The 17,882-nt window shown below is 39.7% G+C and overlaps 2 protein-coding genes across 2 annotated transcripts; one reads left to right on the top strand and one right to left on the bottom strand.

Moving 5' to 3' along the window:
- Nucleotides 1-11,360: 11,360 nt before the first annotated feature.
- Nucleotides 11,361-14,322, bottom strand: LOC144714609 (Mitochondrial glycoprotein family protein). Its single transcript, XM_078589382.1, has 3 exons — nucleotides 14,147-14,322; nucleotides 12,668-13,002; nucleotides 11,361-11,611 (listed from the first exon to the last, which is right to left on the bottom strand). The coding sequence occupies exons 1-3, from the start codon at nucleotides 14,270-14,272 to the stop codon at nucleotides 11,452-11,454; spliced, it is 621 nt and encodes a 206-aa protein (XP_078445508.1). The 5' UTR covers nucleotides 14,273-14,322; the 3' UTR covers nucleotides 11,361-11,451.
- A 2,850-nt stretch (nucleotides 14,323-17,172) lies between these two features.
- On the top strand, nucleotides 17,173-17,640 carry LOC144714652 (putative calcium-binding protein CML35). Its single transcript, XM_078589434.1, has one exon. The coding sequence runs from the start codon at nucleotides 17,173-17,175 to the stop codon at nucleotides 17,638-17,640; it is 468 nt and encodes a 155-aa protein (XP_078445560.1).
- Nucleotides 17,641-17,882: the final 242 nt, after the last annotated feature.

Here is a 17,882-nt window from a genome sequence, read left to right as displayed (position 1 = left end):
GAGAAAGAGCAAGAGACAGAGACTGAAAGACATAGAAGGACAGAGATAGAAAGAGTAAAAGAGAGACAGAGACGAAGTGACATAGAGAGAGAGAGAGATAGAGTAAGAAAGAGATTGAAAGACAGAGAGAGAGTGAGTGACAGAGATAGAAAGAGAAAGAGAGACAGGGACCGAGTGAGAGAGAGAGAGAGAGAGTAATGTTAAGAAACGTGAGATACCCCGTAACCAAGAAGATAGAAGTAGAGAAGAAGAAGAGAGACGGAGCATCTCACGATCTTCATCAACAAGCCTTTTAGGCTGAAACAACAGAGAGAAAAAGAGATAGACGGGGATAAGAGGATAGACAGGGCGACGGGCGGAGCTGCTGCCCTGGGAGACGCAATGTAGTAAGAGAAGCCTCATTGATCTAATGTATTACACAGTTACTTATAGGCCTTAATATGAGCGTTGTGCGATTGACCGTTGTTGATCCTCTGTTGAGAAATAGCAAGTCGACCGTTGTACTGCTATTTTGAAATAGCAGCAGTCGACCGTTATCAGCAGTCGAACGTTGTCCGCCTCTTCAGACTGGTGCATTGTTATCTCCTTAACAAGTAAAAGAGAGAGAGAGTGAGTGACAGAGAGAGAAAGAGTAGGACAGAGAGACTGAAAGACCGAGAGAGATAGAGTAAGAGAGAGAATGAAAGAGATAGAAAGAGCAAGAAACAGAGACTGAAAGACATAGAAAGACAGAGATAGAAAGAGTAAAAGAGAGACAGAGACGGCGTGACAGAGAGAGAGAGAGAGTAAAAGAGAGAGATAGACTGAAAGACAGAGAGAGTGAGTGACAGAGAGAGAAAGAGTAAGAGAGAGAGACTGAAAGACAGAAATTTGCAAAATTTAAGTTTTTTTCTGGCATGCACAACCTGATCAAAGTATAAGATACCCTCAGACTAAGCCACAGAGTTTTTGGATACTAGAATTTTCCCCGGACTGATCCATTAATGCAAAACTTTGATCCTCCATTCTACCACTCTTCCACTTCCAGTTCCTTGTATCCCACTAGTGGAACCACTCAACACATCACCAGTAAACTGGACTATTATCTACAATCAACCTATCTACATTCTCTATAATAATCTCTACTTTGGAGATGTCAAATGTTAGCAGATCTATTAGATTTGTACTCCCAACCTTGATTGACCCTTAAACATGTCATTTATATTTCTCAATTATTAATAAAACTTCTAGAAGTCCACACATTTACTAATGATAATGGTTTTTCTTATTTGGGTTGTATGCATCAATGTGGTAAAAGACAGATCCATCGTCTAAATGCTGTGAGATGGTCTCTACCATCTTGAAGGCACATGTGCAGCCCCATCTGTTACATCGGCAAACATATCTTCTTTAATATATGTCATCAATGATAGGGACACCTATGCTTTAACATTATTCACTGGTCATTAGCAATTTTTTATCTTCTGAACTCTTGCGAACTTACACTAATCACATGTAAAGTGTGTGTTGTAACTAAAATGATTAAACTTATTTCTCAATCATCCTCCCATCATTCATCGAAACCTCTTGAATTAGTTCACTTGGACTTTCGAGAGTTTGCTCTTATTTAGTCACATTTGGGTTTTATGTACTATGTTTTCTTGTCAATGAATTTTACAATAATATGTGGCTTTTCCCAATCAAGGGTAAGGGTAATGTTCTTGATACATTTAAAAATTTTCATACCTATAGGGAAAATTGCAATGAAGATTGTGTCTATTGAATCTTACTAGGGAACAATGTTTCAAGTTCTCTTTTGGCTTCCACCATTTGGTGATGTGTCTTTGTACTCAAGAGCAAAATAAAACAGTGGACGCAGAGCACAACCGCATCATTGATACTGCTTTCTATGCTCCACGAGATTGACTGCCACACAATTTTTGGGATGAATCAGTAAGTGCCACTATTTTTATTAACAAAATGGTTTCACATATTACAATAAAAATCACAACTAGAGGTACTCATAACGCAATAATTATTAGGTAATTAACACAACATTTGTGTGTTTATTCAAATTAAAATGATTGTATACGTCTGTTATCAATCTAAAAATGATTAAATATACCATGAAAATGATATTTTATTAAAAATATTTGTATAGGCTTGAATATATTTTTTCAAAATTTTGACATTGATATCATGAAGATACTAGTTCTCTAGGCCATAACATAAATTTATTTATTTTGAGAGTTTTTATTTCATTTGTTATGAATAAATTGGGTATATCCTGATGTAATTTCCACACTGCCTTGTGTCGCCTTTTGATTTGATGGAATGGCAATAAATCATTAGTTTCTGCAATGACTTTTGTATTTATCATCTATTCATTCTGAAATTATAACATTATGGTATCACAATGCACAATGCCATAATTTTTTGTTTTCTAGGTCAGACATGGATTAATACAAAAAGGGGTAGATTAAAATCACAGTTAATTCCAGAGCAGACAATGAGAAAATGACCCACATATCATTGATTTTATAACAATTATAGAATTTAGTCATTTTTTGAGAAGTCAACATTATGGCCACGACATGTCACTCACATGAAACACTTGATTGGATAAACAAGTAAGCATATTGACATGGGAGGCAGTGATGCACCACCCCAGCAGACTTATTATTTAACTCCTTTTCTCTTGTGTTATTTTGAAGGGACACGTGGGGACATGCTAATTGACCAAAAAATAGCATGAGACACTGCATGGTTATACGTCACCACGTCACACGTTAATCATTTATTTAATTTTATTGTCATTGTCATTATGATCATGTTTGATATCACCTACTATTTTCACATTTTAATCCATCATCATCACCAATCTTGACCTATCATCATCATTGTGGTTTATTGTCAAGCCTTGTCACTCCACCTTCATGGCAACCACGACAACGCACCAGTACCGGACGTGCCCCCACCTTCATACGAGACATCCCCCGTCATGAAACATCACCAACGCCAACTTCAGAACTGTCCTTTGACGTGACACGTCGACACGTCGCCAACGTTGATTAATATTAGGTTTTTAAATTAACGGTTATCTTATTTTCTATTTCCTCCAAGGCCAATGTTGTAAGAAAGACTTGGTGAATTTTCTTTTGGAATTGAAGTTTTCTTCTAAGAGAATTTTTGCCCTAGTCTCCTCTCCGCCACTGACGTCGCCACTACTAGCCGCCGATGTCGCTACCTCTATCGAGAGGAAGCCTTCCTTCCGGTATCAGCACCACGCGGCCGCCCGTCCACGCGGATGCCCGCCCACGCGGCCGCCCGCCCAAGCAGCCGCCTGCCCGTGCGACTACCTGCCCACACGGTCCCCGTATTCTGTATCCAAGGGCTTTAGACTCTCATTCTGCAAGTGCACACCCTGTATACCGTTTAGGTTTTCTCACGTTATGTTATCTCATTGTCATTGTTATTAGGTTTGATATCACCTGCTATTTCACATCTTAATCCATCATCATCATCAATCTTAACCTATCATCATCATTGCGGTTCATTTTCAAGCCTTATCACTCCACCATCATTAAAACCTTAATTATAATTTTTATTCAGTCATGTCTTATGCGCACCTATCTATTCACCTTTTTATTCTGTCTTCGTCCCCCCACTACATTATCCATCTCTCTTCCGTGACAGCTCTCATATCACTATCTACCATCTTATTTAATTATTCTTAATAGATACATGTTATCTATTATCTTCAGATCTCTTGATTTCCCTCATTCTACTATCTCATATTTTGAAAGTACATCTTCGCATGTCCTTAATCTCCAATTAAGGATAATTAAATCCCGAATAACTTTTCCCTTTGAAGGCAACCCATACTCATCACTAGCTAGATTTATTTACCAAATACAATTTTTTTATAAATTTGTTGATTAAATTCAAAAGCTTTAGATGGCATTAAACCCTAATTTTGAGTTTATCACCTAATCTTTAAAAGTGTTTCACTCCATTTTTCCAAACTTTGATAAAACAATATTAAAAATTAGCACTCAGCTATCTCTACTTATCCTCAGTCAGTAATCATTTTTATGTTTATGAAGATGTTTGTTTTGATGAAATGAGTTTTCCGTATACATCCTCTGTTCTTTCTTCACAACCTTGTGAGAATTTGTCAGGGATTCCTGAACCAGAGCCCTCTAATTTTGGTTTTAACATTCTCATTGTTCCTCCCTCACATTCTCCCCAATAATCACATCTGCACCTACCCTTCAGCCTCTTGTTTCTGCTATCATTTCATATCCACCAGCGCTGGCCTGACTACACACCACCAGTCTTTGTCGTCCTATTTGTCCCCCTCAGCTGCATCTCATCCCCATCATCAACCACTCACATCTATCTCTCCCAACTTCAGTGTTTCCTATCCTCCTGATGTCCAAGCTCTATCTGGACAATCCTATACAGCCCTACCTTTGTTTCGATTTTTGCATGTACATTCTCCCCCTGTCCTTTGTAATCCTAACTCCCCTTTCTTTTTCTCCCCAACAACTGCATCCTACTCTGTTTCTTAGTTGCACTTCTCCATCTGAACCCAAATTTCCTTCCATATACTTTATTACCCTTAATGGAGACAAGCCACGGAAGATTGATTCTATGATATCTGACACAATCCCTCTTGGGACATCATTCCTCTTGACCCATGTCACCATGTAATTTGTGTATCATTCAAAATTTGGCCCTGACGGGACCTTTGATTTTTGCACATCTTGTTTTGTCACTAATGTGGATTTGTTCAAAATGTTCAGGCCCACAATCAAGCACACTATGACCCATCTTTTTTCGTTCGCGAATTCCCATGGCTTAATCAGACTCATTCAATACATTTTTTCATGGAGACATTGCTGAAGTGATTTTCATGTTTCTACCACCAGGCTTCAGTCATCCTAGATTGTGTTGTCTTTTCAAGTCTTTATATGGGCTTAAGAAAGCTTCCCCAGCTTGACGATCTACAGCTACTCATCCTTTATGTTAGTTCAAAATTTTGGGGCCCTTGCACTGACTCTTCTATCTATTTCCAAGAACCTCCATCTATTAATCTATGATAAAGACACTTGACAATGGTTCAAATTACAACGGCATCCAACTATTATTATTGCACTTGCACAGTATTTATGTATCATACACCTTGAAATTCTTCTATTGAACTAACTCAGACTACCCACGGTATGGCTCTCATTTATTTCAGTTATGTTGCTTCTTTGCTTCAACCAGCCCACGAGCTACAAGCTGTAAAATTTCTTCAACTGCCAAACATATGGGTTACTTATCTTGCTGTTAACAGAGTATTCAATGCTAGGACTAAGCACATTGAGATAGATTTCCACTTTGTTCAAGAAAGAGTTACTACTATAACATGAGAAAATGACGTAGGACGACTATGGGATGGACGATTTAGGGCGGATGACGAGGCTATGGGTAGGAATGGGTTATGGGATAAAACAATCCACAGAAATCACGGTCGATTCTCGGACTTAAAACCGATGAAATCTGGTGGTGCAGCTCCGACCCTTATCGAGGGCGGGAGTACTGTCTTCCCCCACCGCGACGATGCCTAAGCACCGAAATCAATACCTCGAATTCACGTCGCGAAGAAACACTCGAGAAAAGGAGAGAAGAAGAGGAAATCCAAGTCTAATTCTGACGGCGGTGGAAACCTCCCGAGAAAATACTGAGCGGAGAACACGTCGACACCACAGGGTTCAGGTATACCTCAGCACCGTGGTGCGTGTAGAGGCTGCAGGTAATTCTGCTCGTGGCGGCGCGGCGTGATATCGAACGGGCGCTCGGGCGTTGTCCGGCCCTGGTGGACGCGTTATGAAGCGGGGGCGCCGGGTCGGGCGCGACGAACTCCGCGCTGCGCGCGGCTGCGCGGAGCGCACGGAGCAGCACGGAGCAGCGCGGCGCGCGGCGTGCGGAGGCGCACGCCGCGCGAGATGACGCACGCGGTGGCGTGCGGTCGCGGCGTGTGAGGCGCACGCCGCGCGGAGATGGCACGCGCGGTGGCGTGCGGTCGCGGCGCGTGTGACGCAGCGGCTGCGCGCGCGGTGATGACGACGGCGGCGCAGCGCGGCGGTATGGTGGCGGCGGCGGCGGCGGTGATGACGACGGCGGCGGCGGCGGGAAGGTTAGGGCAAGATGAGGGGTAGGGCAATCCTCCAAGAAGAGTTAGAAAGAAAACTCAATTCTTGAATTATGATTGCCTAATGAGTTCTTGAAACAAATGACCTTATATAGGCCTTGGAGGAAAGAGAAAATAACTAGAAAATAAGACGCAAGGGAAAACGTGCATCACGTCACGCCAAAGGGCAGTTGTGGATCTGCCTTTGGCGTCGTGTCATGACGCGCGTGGAGACGTGCGCGGGTGGTGATGTGGCGGACGACGGTTGTGGCGTGTTGACTTCTTCGTTGACTCCTGTTGACCGAGGTGGGTTGACTTCTGTTGACTTCATCTTTGGATCCGTAACGTCTGTGTTGACCCCGACTGCCTGCGGTGACGTGTCCCAGGCTGATGCATTGGCGTCCTCGCCATCAGAAAATCCATTGTCTCACCAGTTGAGATTAACTCGTTGATATATCGATCAGGCCAGCGCTAAAAACCTATTTCATCAGTCTGCATTCCAAGATCAACACTATACCGGCACTGACATTGCCTAGCCTATTAAGGTAAGTCAGCAGAATGGTCTTAAAAGTTTCTTGAAGTCAGTTGAATTGAATAAACGTGACACATCCACAACATCTAGCAGTTGATGGAGGACCATCCAATCAATCACGCCCTGACCCATCGCCAGCCACGTCTCAGAGCCCGAGCCAACGTGAATAATCTACAGTTCCATTATCAGGTTTGAGAAGCGGCATCATCGTATCGCTTCGTGTCGTATGCCTTTACGTTATTTCCTTCCTTTTGTTGCCTTTGGATTATGGGGAGGCCCTTCCTGCGTGAGTACCGGCCTCCCTCGTACATGTTTCTGTTTTAATTATGTTTAATTGTCATCTTTAGGGGGGACGAAATCCATGTTGGGCTTCTTCTCCCCCTAAAGATCCATTTTAAGGGGAAGCCCAATAGGCCTCTTCCTTAAAAGGGGGCCCAATCGAGCCTTCATAACTGCCACTCCCTCTCTATAAAGAAGAGGGAGGAGTGGACGTGGGGGCCGAGTCATTGCGTTGAAAAAAATCCAGATTTGTTGTTAGTAGCAGTTACATTTTTTTTCGGTCGTGTTGCTCTAGAGTTCCTTCCGTGGTGTTATTTCCTCTTCATTCTCAGATGGTATCTGGAATTGTCAAGACTCCTCCAGCAGATACAACCCTTCCACCACAAGATAATCTGATTGCGGATTTATTGACTAGTGCACGGTCCTTCCTGGTTGATTGATCAGTGTAAAGTCGGGTTATCCGTCGGCGGTGTTGTGAACTCTACAGTTCTGACGCGGTGATAACGTTGTCGCTATTCTAAATTCCATTTATTTGTTGACTGAACCATCCGCAAGGATCAGACAGCTCAATGAAGATTTCAACGGTTGAAGAATTTGTGAAGGCTGCCTTGCTGGAGGCCTTGACGACAGGTGATCTGTCCTCTCTAGCTCAACCCATCGTGGATCGCCACTGTTCAAAGTCGAGCGCAGATATCCAATCGACGACGGCTGATCCACGCAGCGACGGTGCTGGAGACTTGTTATCTTTAGACGCAAACTGCCCAAGACCTCCCTCGCCAATTAATGGCGGATTTTGCTATTGTGCTCCGTCTGAAGACTTCTGCTCTGCAATATTCGTTGTTCTGAGGACCGCTCAACCCGACGGTCAATCCACCCCAACCATTCTCATGAATATTCGTTGCCTACGATAGCCTCCACGACAATAGTGACTAGCTCTTGCTGTCCGACCCTGAGCTTGAAGCCACCGAACTATTGACGACAACTTCTTGAGCTCGTGTATTGGTACTTCCGTTGGATTTGCTGTGCTCTTTTACGGGCTATAGGCACCCAAAAGCCAAGCCACAGGTCAATCTCTCTCCTTTTCTCAGTGTTATTTTATCTCTTTCAGTACCGATCTCTAAACTGCTCAGCGCCATGAGTGGATTTAACGGAGAATTTTTAGGGATAGCCACCCTACTGTGTTAGAAATATTTTTTTTCTTGATGGAATCGGATCTGATCGATTACGTTGATGGCGCCGACGCTCTTGGAGGAGATCACTCACCACTCGTCATCTTTCGATCTGCTCAAGCGGGTCATTGGGAGCTTGATTGTGACAAAACCCATCATGTGTCGTCCAATTGAGTTGTGTCTCGTGTCATTGAACGATTAAAGTACTTCTCGTTATTGTTTTCTCAAATCATGTACTTTAATTCATTTCGTTACATTGCATTTAGAGTTTTCCTTTCGTACGTAACACAAGGTGTCGATTCAGACCGTTGTGTTACATCAGCAGTTGATTGCAAATCTTTACTACAAACACCGTAGTAGAAACCTTAGAATTATATACAACATCACTAATTCAGCGCCTCTCTATTCTTCTCTGCATCTCAGTTTATCTACCTCTCTAAGCTAAAATGTCTCTCTCAGCCATCATTATCAACCAATGGTAAAAAATTATGTCCATGTTCTTCACATTCTATCTCATCTATTATTTTTCTTCTTCCTTTCTTTAGCGTGAAAGAAGGTCTTCGCCATCTCCAAAGGCGCTTGATGCCCATTGTTATTGCGTGGGGCACCTACATTACAAGAGTAGGTAACGAAGTGGGACCAACACGTATTTTTATCGCCACACCAGCCACTTCATTCAATCAATCATATGTTCTATTCACATTCATTACTTTTTTATTTTCGGATGCTTCTTTTCTCACTTTCTTTTTTCAGAGGCCGGTGACTCTTTGCTGAGTATACACTTCGCTAATTAACTTTATTCAATCAAGACAAAGAAGATAGCGCTTCTTACACCACCACTTCCAAGATAAGATACTACTCTTATTTATACTTTTAAAGCGGTACTGCTAACCGGTTGCTTGGTGCCAAGCAACCCATTGGCAAAGAATAATAAGCAAAAAGCAACTAAGCTTTAGATTTGCTTTAGCAACGGCTTTTTTTTTCAACAGGAGGCCAAGCCAGAAGTCTCTTGCACGCAAGGAGATGCTGCTTAGGACGTCATGGTTTCGGGGCGCCATGATCCTTCTCTCTGGAACAATCAAAGGCACTAACTTACTTCATCAATCATCACTCAGTGAGCTCTTAATTTCCGCCAATAGCGCTTCGTTGGAATGCAAGGCACGAGTTTATGAGTGGTTACGAGGCAGGAGATGCATTTTTAGTACTGGTTGGTGGTACTGGACAAACTCGAGGGGAATAATCTCTTTCTTAACAGAACCTTTCTTTTCCATGACGACTAGGAACATGCAAATAAAAAATTTCATTTTGAATTCCGGACCACAACATCCTTCTGCTCATGGTGTTTTACGATCAGTGTTGGAAATGAACAGAGAAGTGGTGGAACGTGCGTGATCACATATTGGATTACTCCAGTGCGGCACGAAGCCGCTGATGTCGAGTAGGTTTCTATGCCGCTAGCTATGCCCAGCTCGGTCCCCCGGCACCGTGGAGGTTCCGTAGCGTGTCATGAGCACCTGGCAAGAAAGAGGCGGGGCGGTTGAGCAACTCAAGTGAACTGAACTTACGTTTTGGGATAGAAGGGAGGCATAAGGTTGTGAAGGTGGCCTCGTTATCCACACATCCGGTCCTATGAATGGGGTGATTATTCATCACCTCGGTTTTCACGAGCGTTGGCAGGTCCTGGAGTGCCCGTCAAGGGCGCTAGCGCAAACCCCTGGGGTGATCATCACCAACTGCACCCCACATCTCGCCACAGTGGAACGTACAACCCCCTGTTGTCCAAGTCAACCACTCAATTTCCTGTCATCCATAGCGCCTAACAAAACGTGGCAGCAAGGGACAACCCACCCATACAACAGCCTGCGGGGAGGATGGCACTACTGGCAAAGACCGTCTGGCAAAAACGCTATAGGCGCGAAGTGTGGTAGGCCTGCGCTGGGGGAGCTACGCATAGGTTCTGAAGGAAAGGGAGCCCGGACAGTGAAAGAGCCAGGGGAGGCCGGGTCATTTGATGGAAATGGAAGGTTCAACATGAACGGCTCATGCATTCTTGAAGAGGTTCCAAAGAGTTTATGAGCGGGTTCGACTTTAGGCGCGACATTAGGAGCGTTTATGAGCAGGAGCGACATAGTCGGGCAGTCTCAATTTTACTACAGGTAAAAAGTAAGGGCTGGGCCACCTCGAATGGCGTGAGCCGCATGCGCAATCTCAATTCATTATGTCTCTCCACTTCCATTTGCATTTGATCAACAGTATTATTTCCTACAGTCTTATTTTACTAGAGTCTTATTTTTTCCTCCTTTTTTATATTTTTCTTCCTTTCACGCTATTTTTATTTCAATTGAATCAAGTACTCTGAATTTGACATTCGCAAGCCAACCAAATTGACAATCTGGTTACCAGATTTGACATCTCAATCAATCAAAAAAACTGAAATTCCAACCAAATTCAAAATCTGATATTTCTTAGTTGCCAAACCTCTGACTCTATGACTTCATACGAGGTATCAAGCCTTGAGTCGCCTCTAGGCTTACCAATCCTAGGTTGTTCTCTTCATTTTCTTCAATTTAAACCAGAAAGAAAAAGTTCAGTTTGATCAACATCTTGATCAATCAAACTGTTTTTCCAACCAAATTTGAAAATCAACAAGAATTCGAATCATCAGTGTTTATGAAACCAAAAAAAAAAAGAAAAAAGTATCAGGTTTCAAATCTCCTCTCCGAATTTTCTATCTGAAACCTGTTTCTACTTCTCAATCAAACGAAGTTGAAATATAACCCGAAGCTAGATATCTCACCGATTAAATCACAGGAATTCAAGCTGAATAAGAACGGAAATGGCTGCGGAATAACTTGAAATTAACCTCAACCCTAAACCTGATCAATGAATTGGATCAAATCTCCGAATGATGAAATGGACTAGCCGATATTTTATAAGCGAATTAAGAGAGCTTTGTTTCATCGAGGATTGTACTATGTCAGATCATGTAAAGATCATTATCTCTGGTATCATGATTTTTTTTTGGAAAGAGATCTTGTATTATGATGTTTCATTAATCATGAAAAATTCAAGGTAAAAAAATCATTAATTACTTTATGCAGATGTGCACCACAATCACGCAGGTTTCCAGGCCTACTGACCACTGTCTCCCTTACAAGTCCTTCTACGAACGTCCAATAGAATAAAATTCATAATTCTCGTGTAAAAAAAGAGAAAAGGATGCAACGAATCCATAAAAATCAATGCTCCGGAAGAAGTGCCAAAAATAAAAGTTTTCTTGAGGTTTTTTCAGGAACAGATGCGGGTTAAATTTACTTTTTGAAGAAATTATTAAGGCGTTGGAGCCAGTAGACATACTGATCCTGCTCTTTCTGCTGAAGATATAGAAGTAGGAAATTATTGAGCTGTGCGCTGATCCCTCTATTAATTAGATATTCCTTGAAGGCGTCTTGCAATTTGGGATCCAAGCAGCTGAAGGGATGAGAAAAACATATAAAATTGAGAAAAACATACCAAGAAACACAATGTATAAAAATCAGGTCTATTTTTGTCCCAGTTGAAAGTAGTGTTTAGTTGGATGCTCAAAATGAATGAATAAAGCCATAATTTCTTCATTTTGCAACAGGGGCAAAGAAGTAGACACTAGTCCCCGTCTCTTTACCTTGAAACGTGAAACTTATTCAAAGAAGACTTCGGAATTTGATATTTTTAAGATAATAGGTGAACCATGAAAAATCATCCTAACAAAGGGAAACATAAATACTTAGTAATATATATTTATAGTACAAAAGGGTGATACAAACTTTTTAGTGGCTCTTTGAGAAATAAGATTCTTAAGATTTAGATAATCTGAACCCTATGTCGAACACCGCAAGGAACAAGTGGCAGTGAGAGGGGCTATATTTTTCAGAAAAAAATTATCCTTCTCAAAGAAAACGAGATTGAGGAAGTTAATAAGAACAAAATCTTTTGGTACAGCTGAAAATTCTGATGATGACTTAGAATACAAAAGATTTATAAATTATTAGGTTCATGCAAATACTCATACTGACACAGGAAAAAGGAACAGACATTCAAAGCAAGACAAGAAAACTAGCTAATCAAGGTAATGGTGCAATTTCAAAATACACAGGCTATTTCTGATCTTCAATAGAAACTCGCCTTTAATGGTTTTGACCAACGGCATTTCTCAAATCTCTAGAAAACTGGAAACAGCAATGAGTTCTTAAGATTACATCAAAACCAAGTTTTCCTTCCCAACATGTGATTGTGTCTAGTTAGAAGTTAAATAATTCATTCTGTCCATTATAGAAAGGCGGGTTCAGACAAACTGATACGTTCCGCAGCCCCTATGAGAAGTATTTTGCCATTTTCAATTAGGATAATTTCCTTTAATATGCATTATCCGAAGACAACTATCTTCTTATTTTCCAAATTATCTTTCTAAATTCACTAAAGGCGATGAACAGATATAATTAAGAAGATTTAAATAGAAAGCAGCAGGGATTTAAGAGAGAGAAAACCCACCTGAAACTGGGGCCTCTGTATCTTGACTTCCCAACTGTGACGCTGGAATCAAGATAATTGACCTTGTGGATGAGAAATTCAGGTTCGACGGCATCATCTTGCCGAAAAACAGAGCAATCAAACAGCAAGATGGGCTCTGAACCAGGCTTCTTCATGCACACCTTCATCAATACATGGCGAGGAAGTGGATTTCCACCTTCATCGACTAAGGGACCCAACACTGCTGACAGCGCAATCTCTTCGCCAGAATCCTGTCTCCTCCTAAGAACAGTGTCTAAGGTGTTGGCATCGTTCCAGTCCACTACAAAGCTGCCCAATTTGCCTTCACGATCCAACTGGAGGGTTAAGCCACTGACAAGACTAAGGATTTCGATCATCAATTGGCGTTAAATAAAGAACAAGAAGACGTGGGGAGTCTTTTTTTAATCCTGTTCTTGGGGAAAGTTATAATTTTTTCTGGGATCTACATCTCCTTTTTCTACTGTGAAATTGATAAGAAGAAGACGAGGATAAGTTTCTGTCTATCTTGTTCTTGGAAGAAATCTGTTCTTTCCTGGCTCTCCATTTTTTTGAAGAATTTTCCACCACGAAATTAACAAGTAGAAGAAGCGAGGAGTTTTTTTTTCCATCGTGTTCTTGGGGAAAAGGTCTGTGTGTTTTGGGTTTCTCTGTCTTTTCTTTCTACAATGAAATTGACAAGTAGAGGACGTGGGGAGTTTTTCTCCATCGTGTTCTAGGGGGAAAAGTCTGTGTTTTCTGGGTTCTTTGTCTTCTCTTTTTACCATGAAATTGACAAGTAGAAGACGTGGGATGTTTTTTTTCATCATGTTCTTGACGAAAAACGATAATTTTTTTTTATGGGTTCTCCGTCATCTCTTTCAACCGTGAATTAAAAAGCAGAAAACGAGGGGAGATTTCTTTCCATCGTGTTCTTGGAGAAAATGGCTAGTTTTTTTCCTGGCTCCCCATCTTCTCTTTCAACTGTGAAATTGACAAGAAGAAGACGTGGGGAGGCTTTTTTTCATTACGTTCTTGGCAAAAATGGCTAGTTTTTTTTCTGGGTTCTCCATCTTCTCTTTCAACTGTGAAATTGACAAGTAGAAGACGTGAGGAGGCTTTTTTTCATCATGTTCTTGACGAAAATGGCTAGTTTTTTTTCTGGGCTCCCCATCTTCTCTTTCAACTGTGAAATTGACAAGTAGAAGACGTGGGAAGGCTTTTTTTCATCATGTTCTTGACGAAAATGGCTAGTGTTTTTTTTCTGGGTTCTCCATCTTCTCTTTCAACTGTGAAATTGACAAGTAGAAGACGTGGGGAGGCTTTTTTTCATCATTTCCTTGACGAAAATGGCTAGTTTTTTTTTCTGGATTTTCCATCTTCTCCCTCAACGGTGAAAAATCGAAACAAAAGACTGGGGAAAGAAATATTTTTTTCTGTATTGTTCACGATGAAAGAGTTTGAATATTTCTGGGTTCTAACCTGTGGAGATGTTTGAGGCTTTGAAGAGAGTTCGTGTTCTAGCTCGGATCGAAGAGCGCTGAGAAGACCACCGTCTCGATTCCGTACGAGCGCTGAACTCCTCCGCAAGAGGAAACGCGATGTCATCGCAGTGATGTGTTTTTCCTCCACGAAATTAGAAGGAAAATTGATTTGATTGCTCTACCAGGCCAATACTATCACTTGTAATATTGCTAATTTTGTAATAGGAGATAGTTTTTTTAAATATGAAAAAAATTCAAAAAAAAACTTTCAATTTTTTTTGAATTTAGAAGGAAATTAGAAGGAAAATTGATTTGATTGCTCTACCAGGCCAATACTATCACTACTTGTAAGATTGTTAATTTTGTAATAGGAGATAGTTTTTTTTAATATGAAAATTTTCAAAAAACAATTTTTTTTTAATGTAGAAGGAAATTAGAAGGAAAATTGATTTGATTGCTCTACAAGGCCAATACTATCACTAGTTCACTACTTGTAAGATTGCTAATTTTGTAATAGGAGATAGTTTTTTTTTAATTGAAAGTTTTTTTTTGTAGTGGGAGATTGATAATTTTCCTGAACTTAGCCAAGTGACAAGAGTTATTTAATGTTGAGGAATTTGTCAAGATGAAGGACAATAAGATTAATCTACATGAAAGATGCAAAATTATGGACTATTCAGCCATACTAATGCTTAAAAATAAGCACTAATAAAGGGGGACTTGCAACTAATTTTGGGAACGTGAATCAGGGGCAGTCTCATCTGAATAATTTGGCAGTTGTGGGTTACTGTGGATTTATCAACATAGTCATTAAAATATGAGGGCATGCCTCTTAGTTTGACAGTTGTGGATTTCATATTTTGCATGCATTTGAATGCTGAGATATTCTTATAGACCTGACAAATAACTTTCCATATTTGAAAGAATACATTTTATGATTCCAATAACTTTCCATATTTGAAAGAATACTTCGTCCATATGAGGAAGTTTCAAAGTGACATCATTTACATAAGAAGAGGGCTTTCAAGATCATCATTATATCTGATTTTTATATTAATCAAAATAAACAAGTAATAATTATCTCTTTATCTCTATCTGTCGCAATAATTATGTCTATTTTTCACTTTATCTCTATCTGTCACAATAATTATGTCTATGTATTTCTTAGTTTTATATACCTTTTTTTATATATACTCTCTCTTTCTTCTGTCTATATATGCATCCTTCTCTATATTTCTACATATATCTATCAATCTATCTATCTATTCTGCTTCTCTATTTATCTATTTACTCCTCGGTATCTTCCATAGGTTTCTTTATGACTCTTTACATCTTTATTTCAATCTCTCTCTTGATCTATCATTATATTTATCGCTCTATATAACACAACATGTCTCAAAATTGATCCATATTTACATCACTTTGTATCTAACTTAAGAGAACTCTGTACATTGATATACACGTATTTACTCTCCCCATTTGTATATTACTCGCTCCATTATGCATTTTTACTCCTTCCTCTAAACCTCTCTATATATTCTTGTATTTGGATTAATTAAATATACATACTTTAAGTATTTCCTAATGGACTTTGGGGATCAACTAAGTGAAGGCTTTGGAGGATCACCATGCAATGGATTGAGGATGAATTGATGCTTTGTGAATAGAGTTATTAGTTTCTGACCATTTATCTGATCTTAACGGGGGACATACTTTGTGGAGGTATTGAACTCTGTGCTCAAGGATTATAACCTCACTCAAAAGGTAAGTAATAATTGATTAAATATGTTTCTCCTAATTACTAACTTAGCAACATGATTTTCTGATTTCTTTAGGTTTTTTATCACAAATGACAATAACATATTCATGGCTTATCTTTAAATATGTCATGATGCAATATCTTTTATCTCAATTCAACAATCCTTCACTATCACTTCAAGTCTGATGTGACATGTGTGGACAGGTTTACAAATTATTAAAAGACCCTGACTTGTTTCTTTCTCTCTTTAGCACTGTATACGCATTTTCTAGACTTTGGCGTCAAGTACAATTTTGTTTGTAGACCCGTTGATTTTCAAAGAATGTGGAATAAAAAATAAATATATTATATTTAATTATGAATATGTGGAGACTAATATCTATCATTTCGTGCAGGGATAAACGAGAAATAACTTGTGTGGTGGCGATCACTTGTGAGAGCAAAGATCAACATTTTTTCTAGCATTTTCTCTGACATGATGGCATTTTAGATTTATTTTAAATCTGAAATGCCATCATTTTATTTTAAATTTATTTGTTTCTCTAGACAACACTTCTGTCGAAACTGTTTGATAAGAAGATTTTTAGGAAGTGCAACATGAAGAATAATTTTCCAACTTATATATTATTCAACAAGTAATGGAAATGATTTCACATTTTTCCGATTACCCTCAAGAGCTGTGATCCTAAGGGGAAGTCTTTGACCAGAAATGAAATCGAAAGGGCTAAGAACTTAGAATCAAGAAAATATAACTGATCATAAAATATAATATCTTGTCCAGAGCTGTTTAATCCTAACGGAAATCATTTGACCAGAAATAAAATAGAAAGGGTAAATAATTTCAAATCAAGACAATTGTTCATTTTGAATTCTTGATTTTGGGATAATAGAATGAGTGATTAGTTAATCAAAAGCCGAGCCAAAACAAAATATATTCAGCGGAGGGGTTTGAGCTGGATTTTGAAGAACGGAAAAAGTGAACGCAGAAGGAAAGTAAATTACAGTCTTTTTTATTATCACATGAAATTCATGCACAAGAGATTGTTGAATTATTGAGATAATACAACTTGGTTAAAAAAAACAAAGGAATCTATCCTCTCTTGGATAAAAAATATCAACTATAAAAAAAACGAAGCTTCTACGAAGCTCACTTCCAACAAACTATTTAATCCAACGGGCATCCCCATTCATCAATTCACATTATTTTCCTCATTCCTTCCCAACCCAGTTGAAATTCTTGTTCTATCGTATTTGAAGGTGCAACGATGAAGATATTCTCAAAGTACTTCAGCGCCTCTCCTTCCCCTGCAACAGGCTCAAAGAACAGAGAAGAGGGTGAAAACTTGAAGAAAAAAGCTAAGTTCCGGTCAGATGGGCTATCATCAACGAAGAGAAGTAACCCAGATTTTGAACTTGTGATCAAGCTTCTCAGAAGATCCGGCGGTCTTGAAGAAGAGATGTTGAATTGTGCATGCGAGGAGTCTATCAACATGGGAGATACTGATGGGTTTGGCTCTGCAGAAGAGCTTAAAGGAGCGTTTGAAGTGTTTGACTTAGACGGAGATGGGAAGATCTCTGCAGAAGAACTGATGGGTATTTTCACTACGCTGGGAGATGATAAGTGCAAGATAGAAGACTGCAGAAGGATGATAAGCGTGGTTGCCCCACATGGTGATGGGTTTGTCTGCTTTGAAGACTTTGTGCAAATGATGTCCTGCAAGGGACTTGCATGACCTGCTTGGCTGCTTCTTCTCTGAGAAGCTTTTTCTTTTTTTTTTTGGAAAAAATAGATCTTTGTATCTACAGGAAATTGATAATACCATGGTTTTTCCATTGTTTGTGTGGGTGGTGTTTACTTTGTTCATAAGATTTAGATTTTTTACACAATTATTTATTTTGGGTTTATGATTGAAGTAGTGTCATAGAATCTCATTTTTTCCATTGTTATGTATCATAGAATCTAGTAAAATTGAAG

Source organism: Wolffia australiana, chromosome 17 (assembly GCF_029677425.1).
Source record: "Wolffia australiana isolate 7733 chromosome 17, ASM2967742v1".
Taxonomy (NCBI): Eukaryota; Viridiplantae; Streptophyta; class Magnoliopsida; order Alismatales; family Araceae; genus Wolffia; species Wolffia australiana.
The sequence above is the reverse complement of the archived record's forward strand: the minus strand, read 5'-3'. Positions and strand labels throughout refer to the sequence as shown.

What these genes read in the sequence shown, in the direction of transcription:
- LOC144714609 (XM_078589382.1), bottom strand. Translation starts at nt 14,272, where the DNA reads ATGACATCGCGTTTCCTCTTGCGGAGGAGTTCAGCGCTCGTACGGAAT. An exon ending in AGCCTCAAACATCTCCACAG is followed by an intron (nt 13,003 to 14,146) that starts GTTAGAACCCAG and finishes TTAACCCTCCAG; the next exon opens with TTGGATCGTGAAGGCAAATT. An exon ending in TACAGAGGCCCCAGTTTCAG is followed by an intron (nt 11,612 to 12,667) that starts GTGGGTTTTCTC and finishes TCATCCCTTCAG; the next exon opens with CTGCTTGGATCCCAAATTGC.
- LOC144714652 (XM_078589434.1), top strand. Translation starts at nt 17,173, where the DNA reads ATGAAGATATTCTCAAAGTACTTCAGCGCCTCTCCTTCCCCTGCAACA.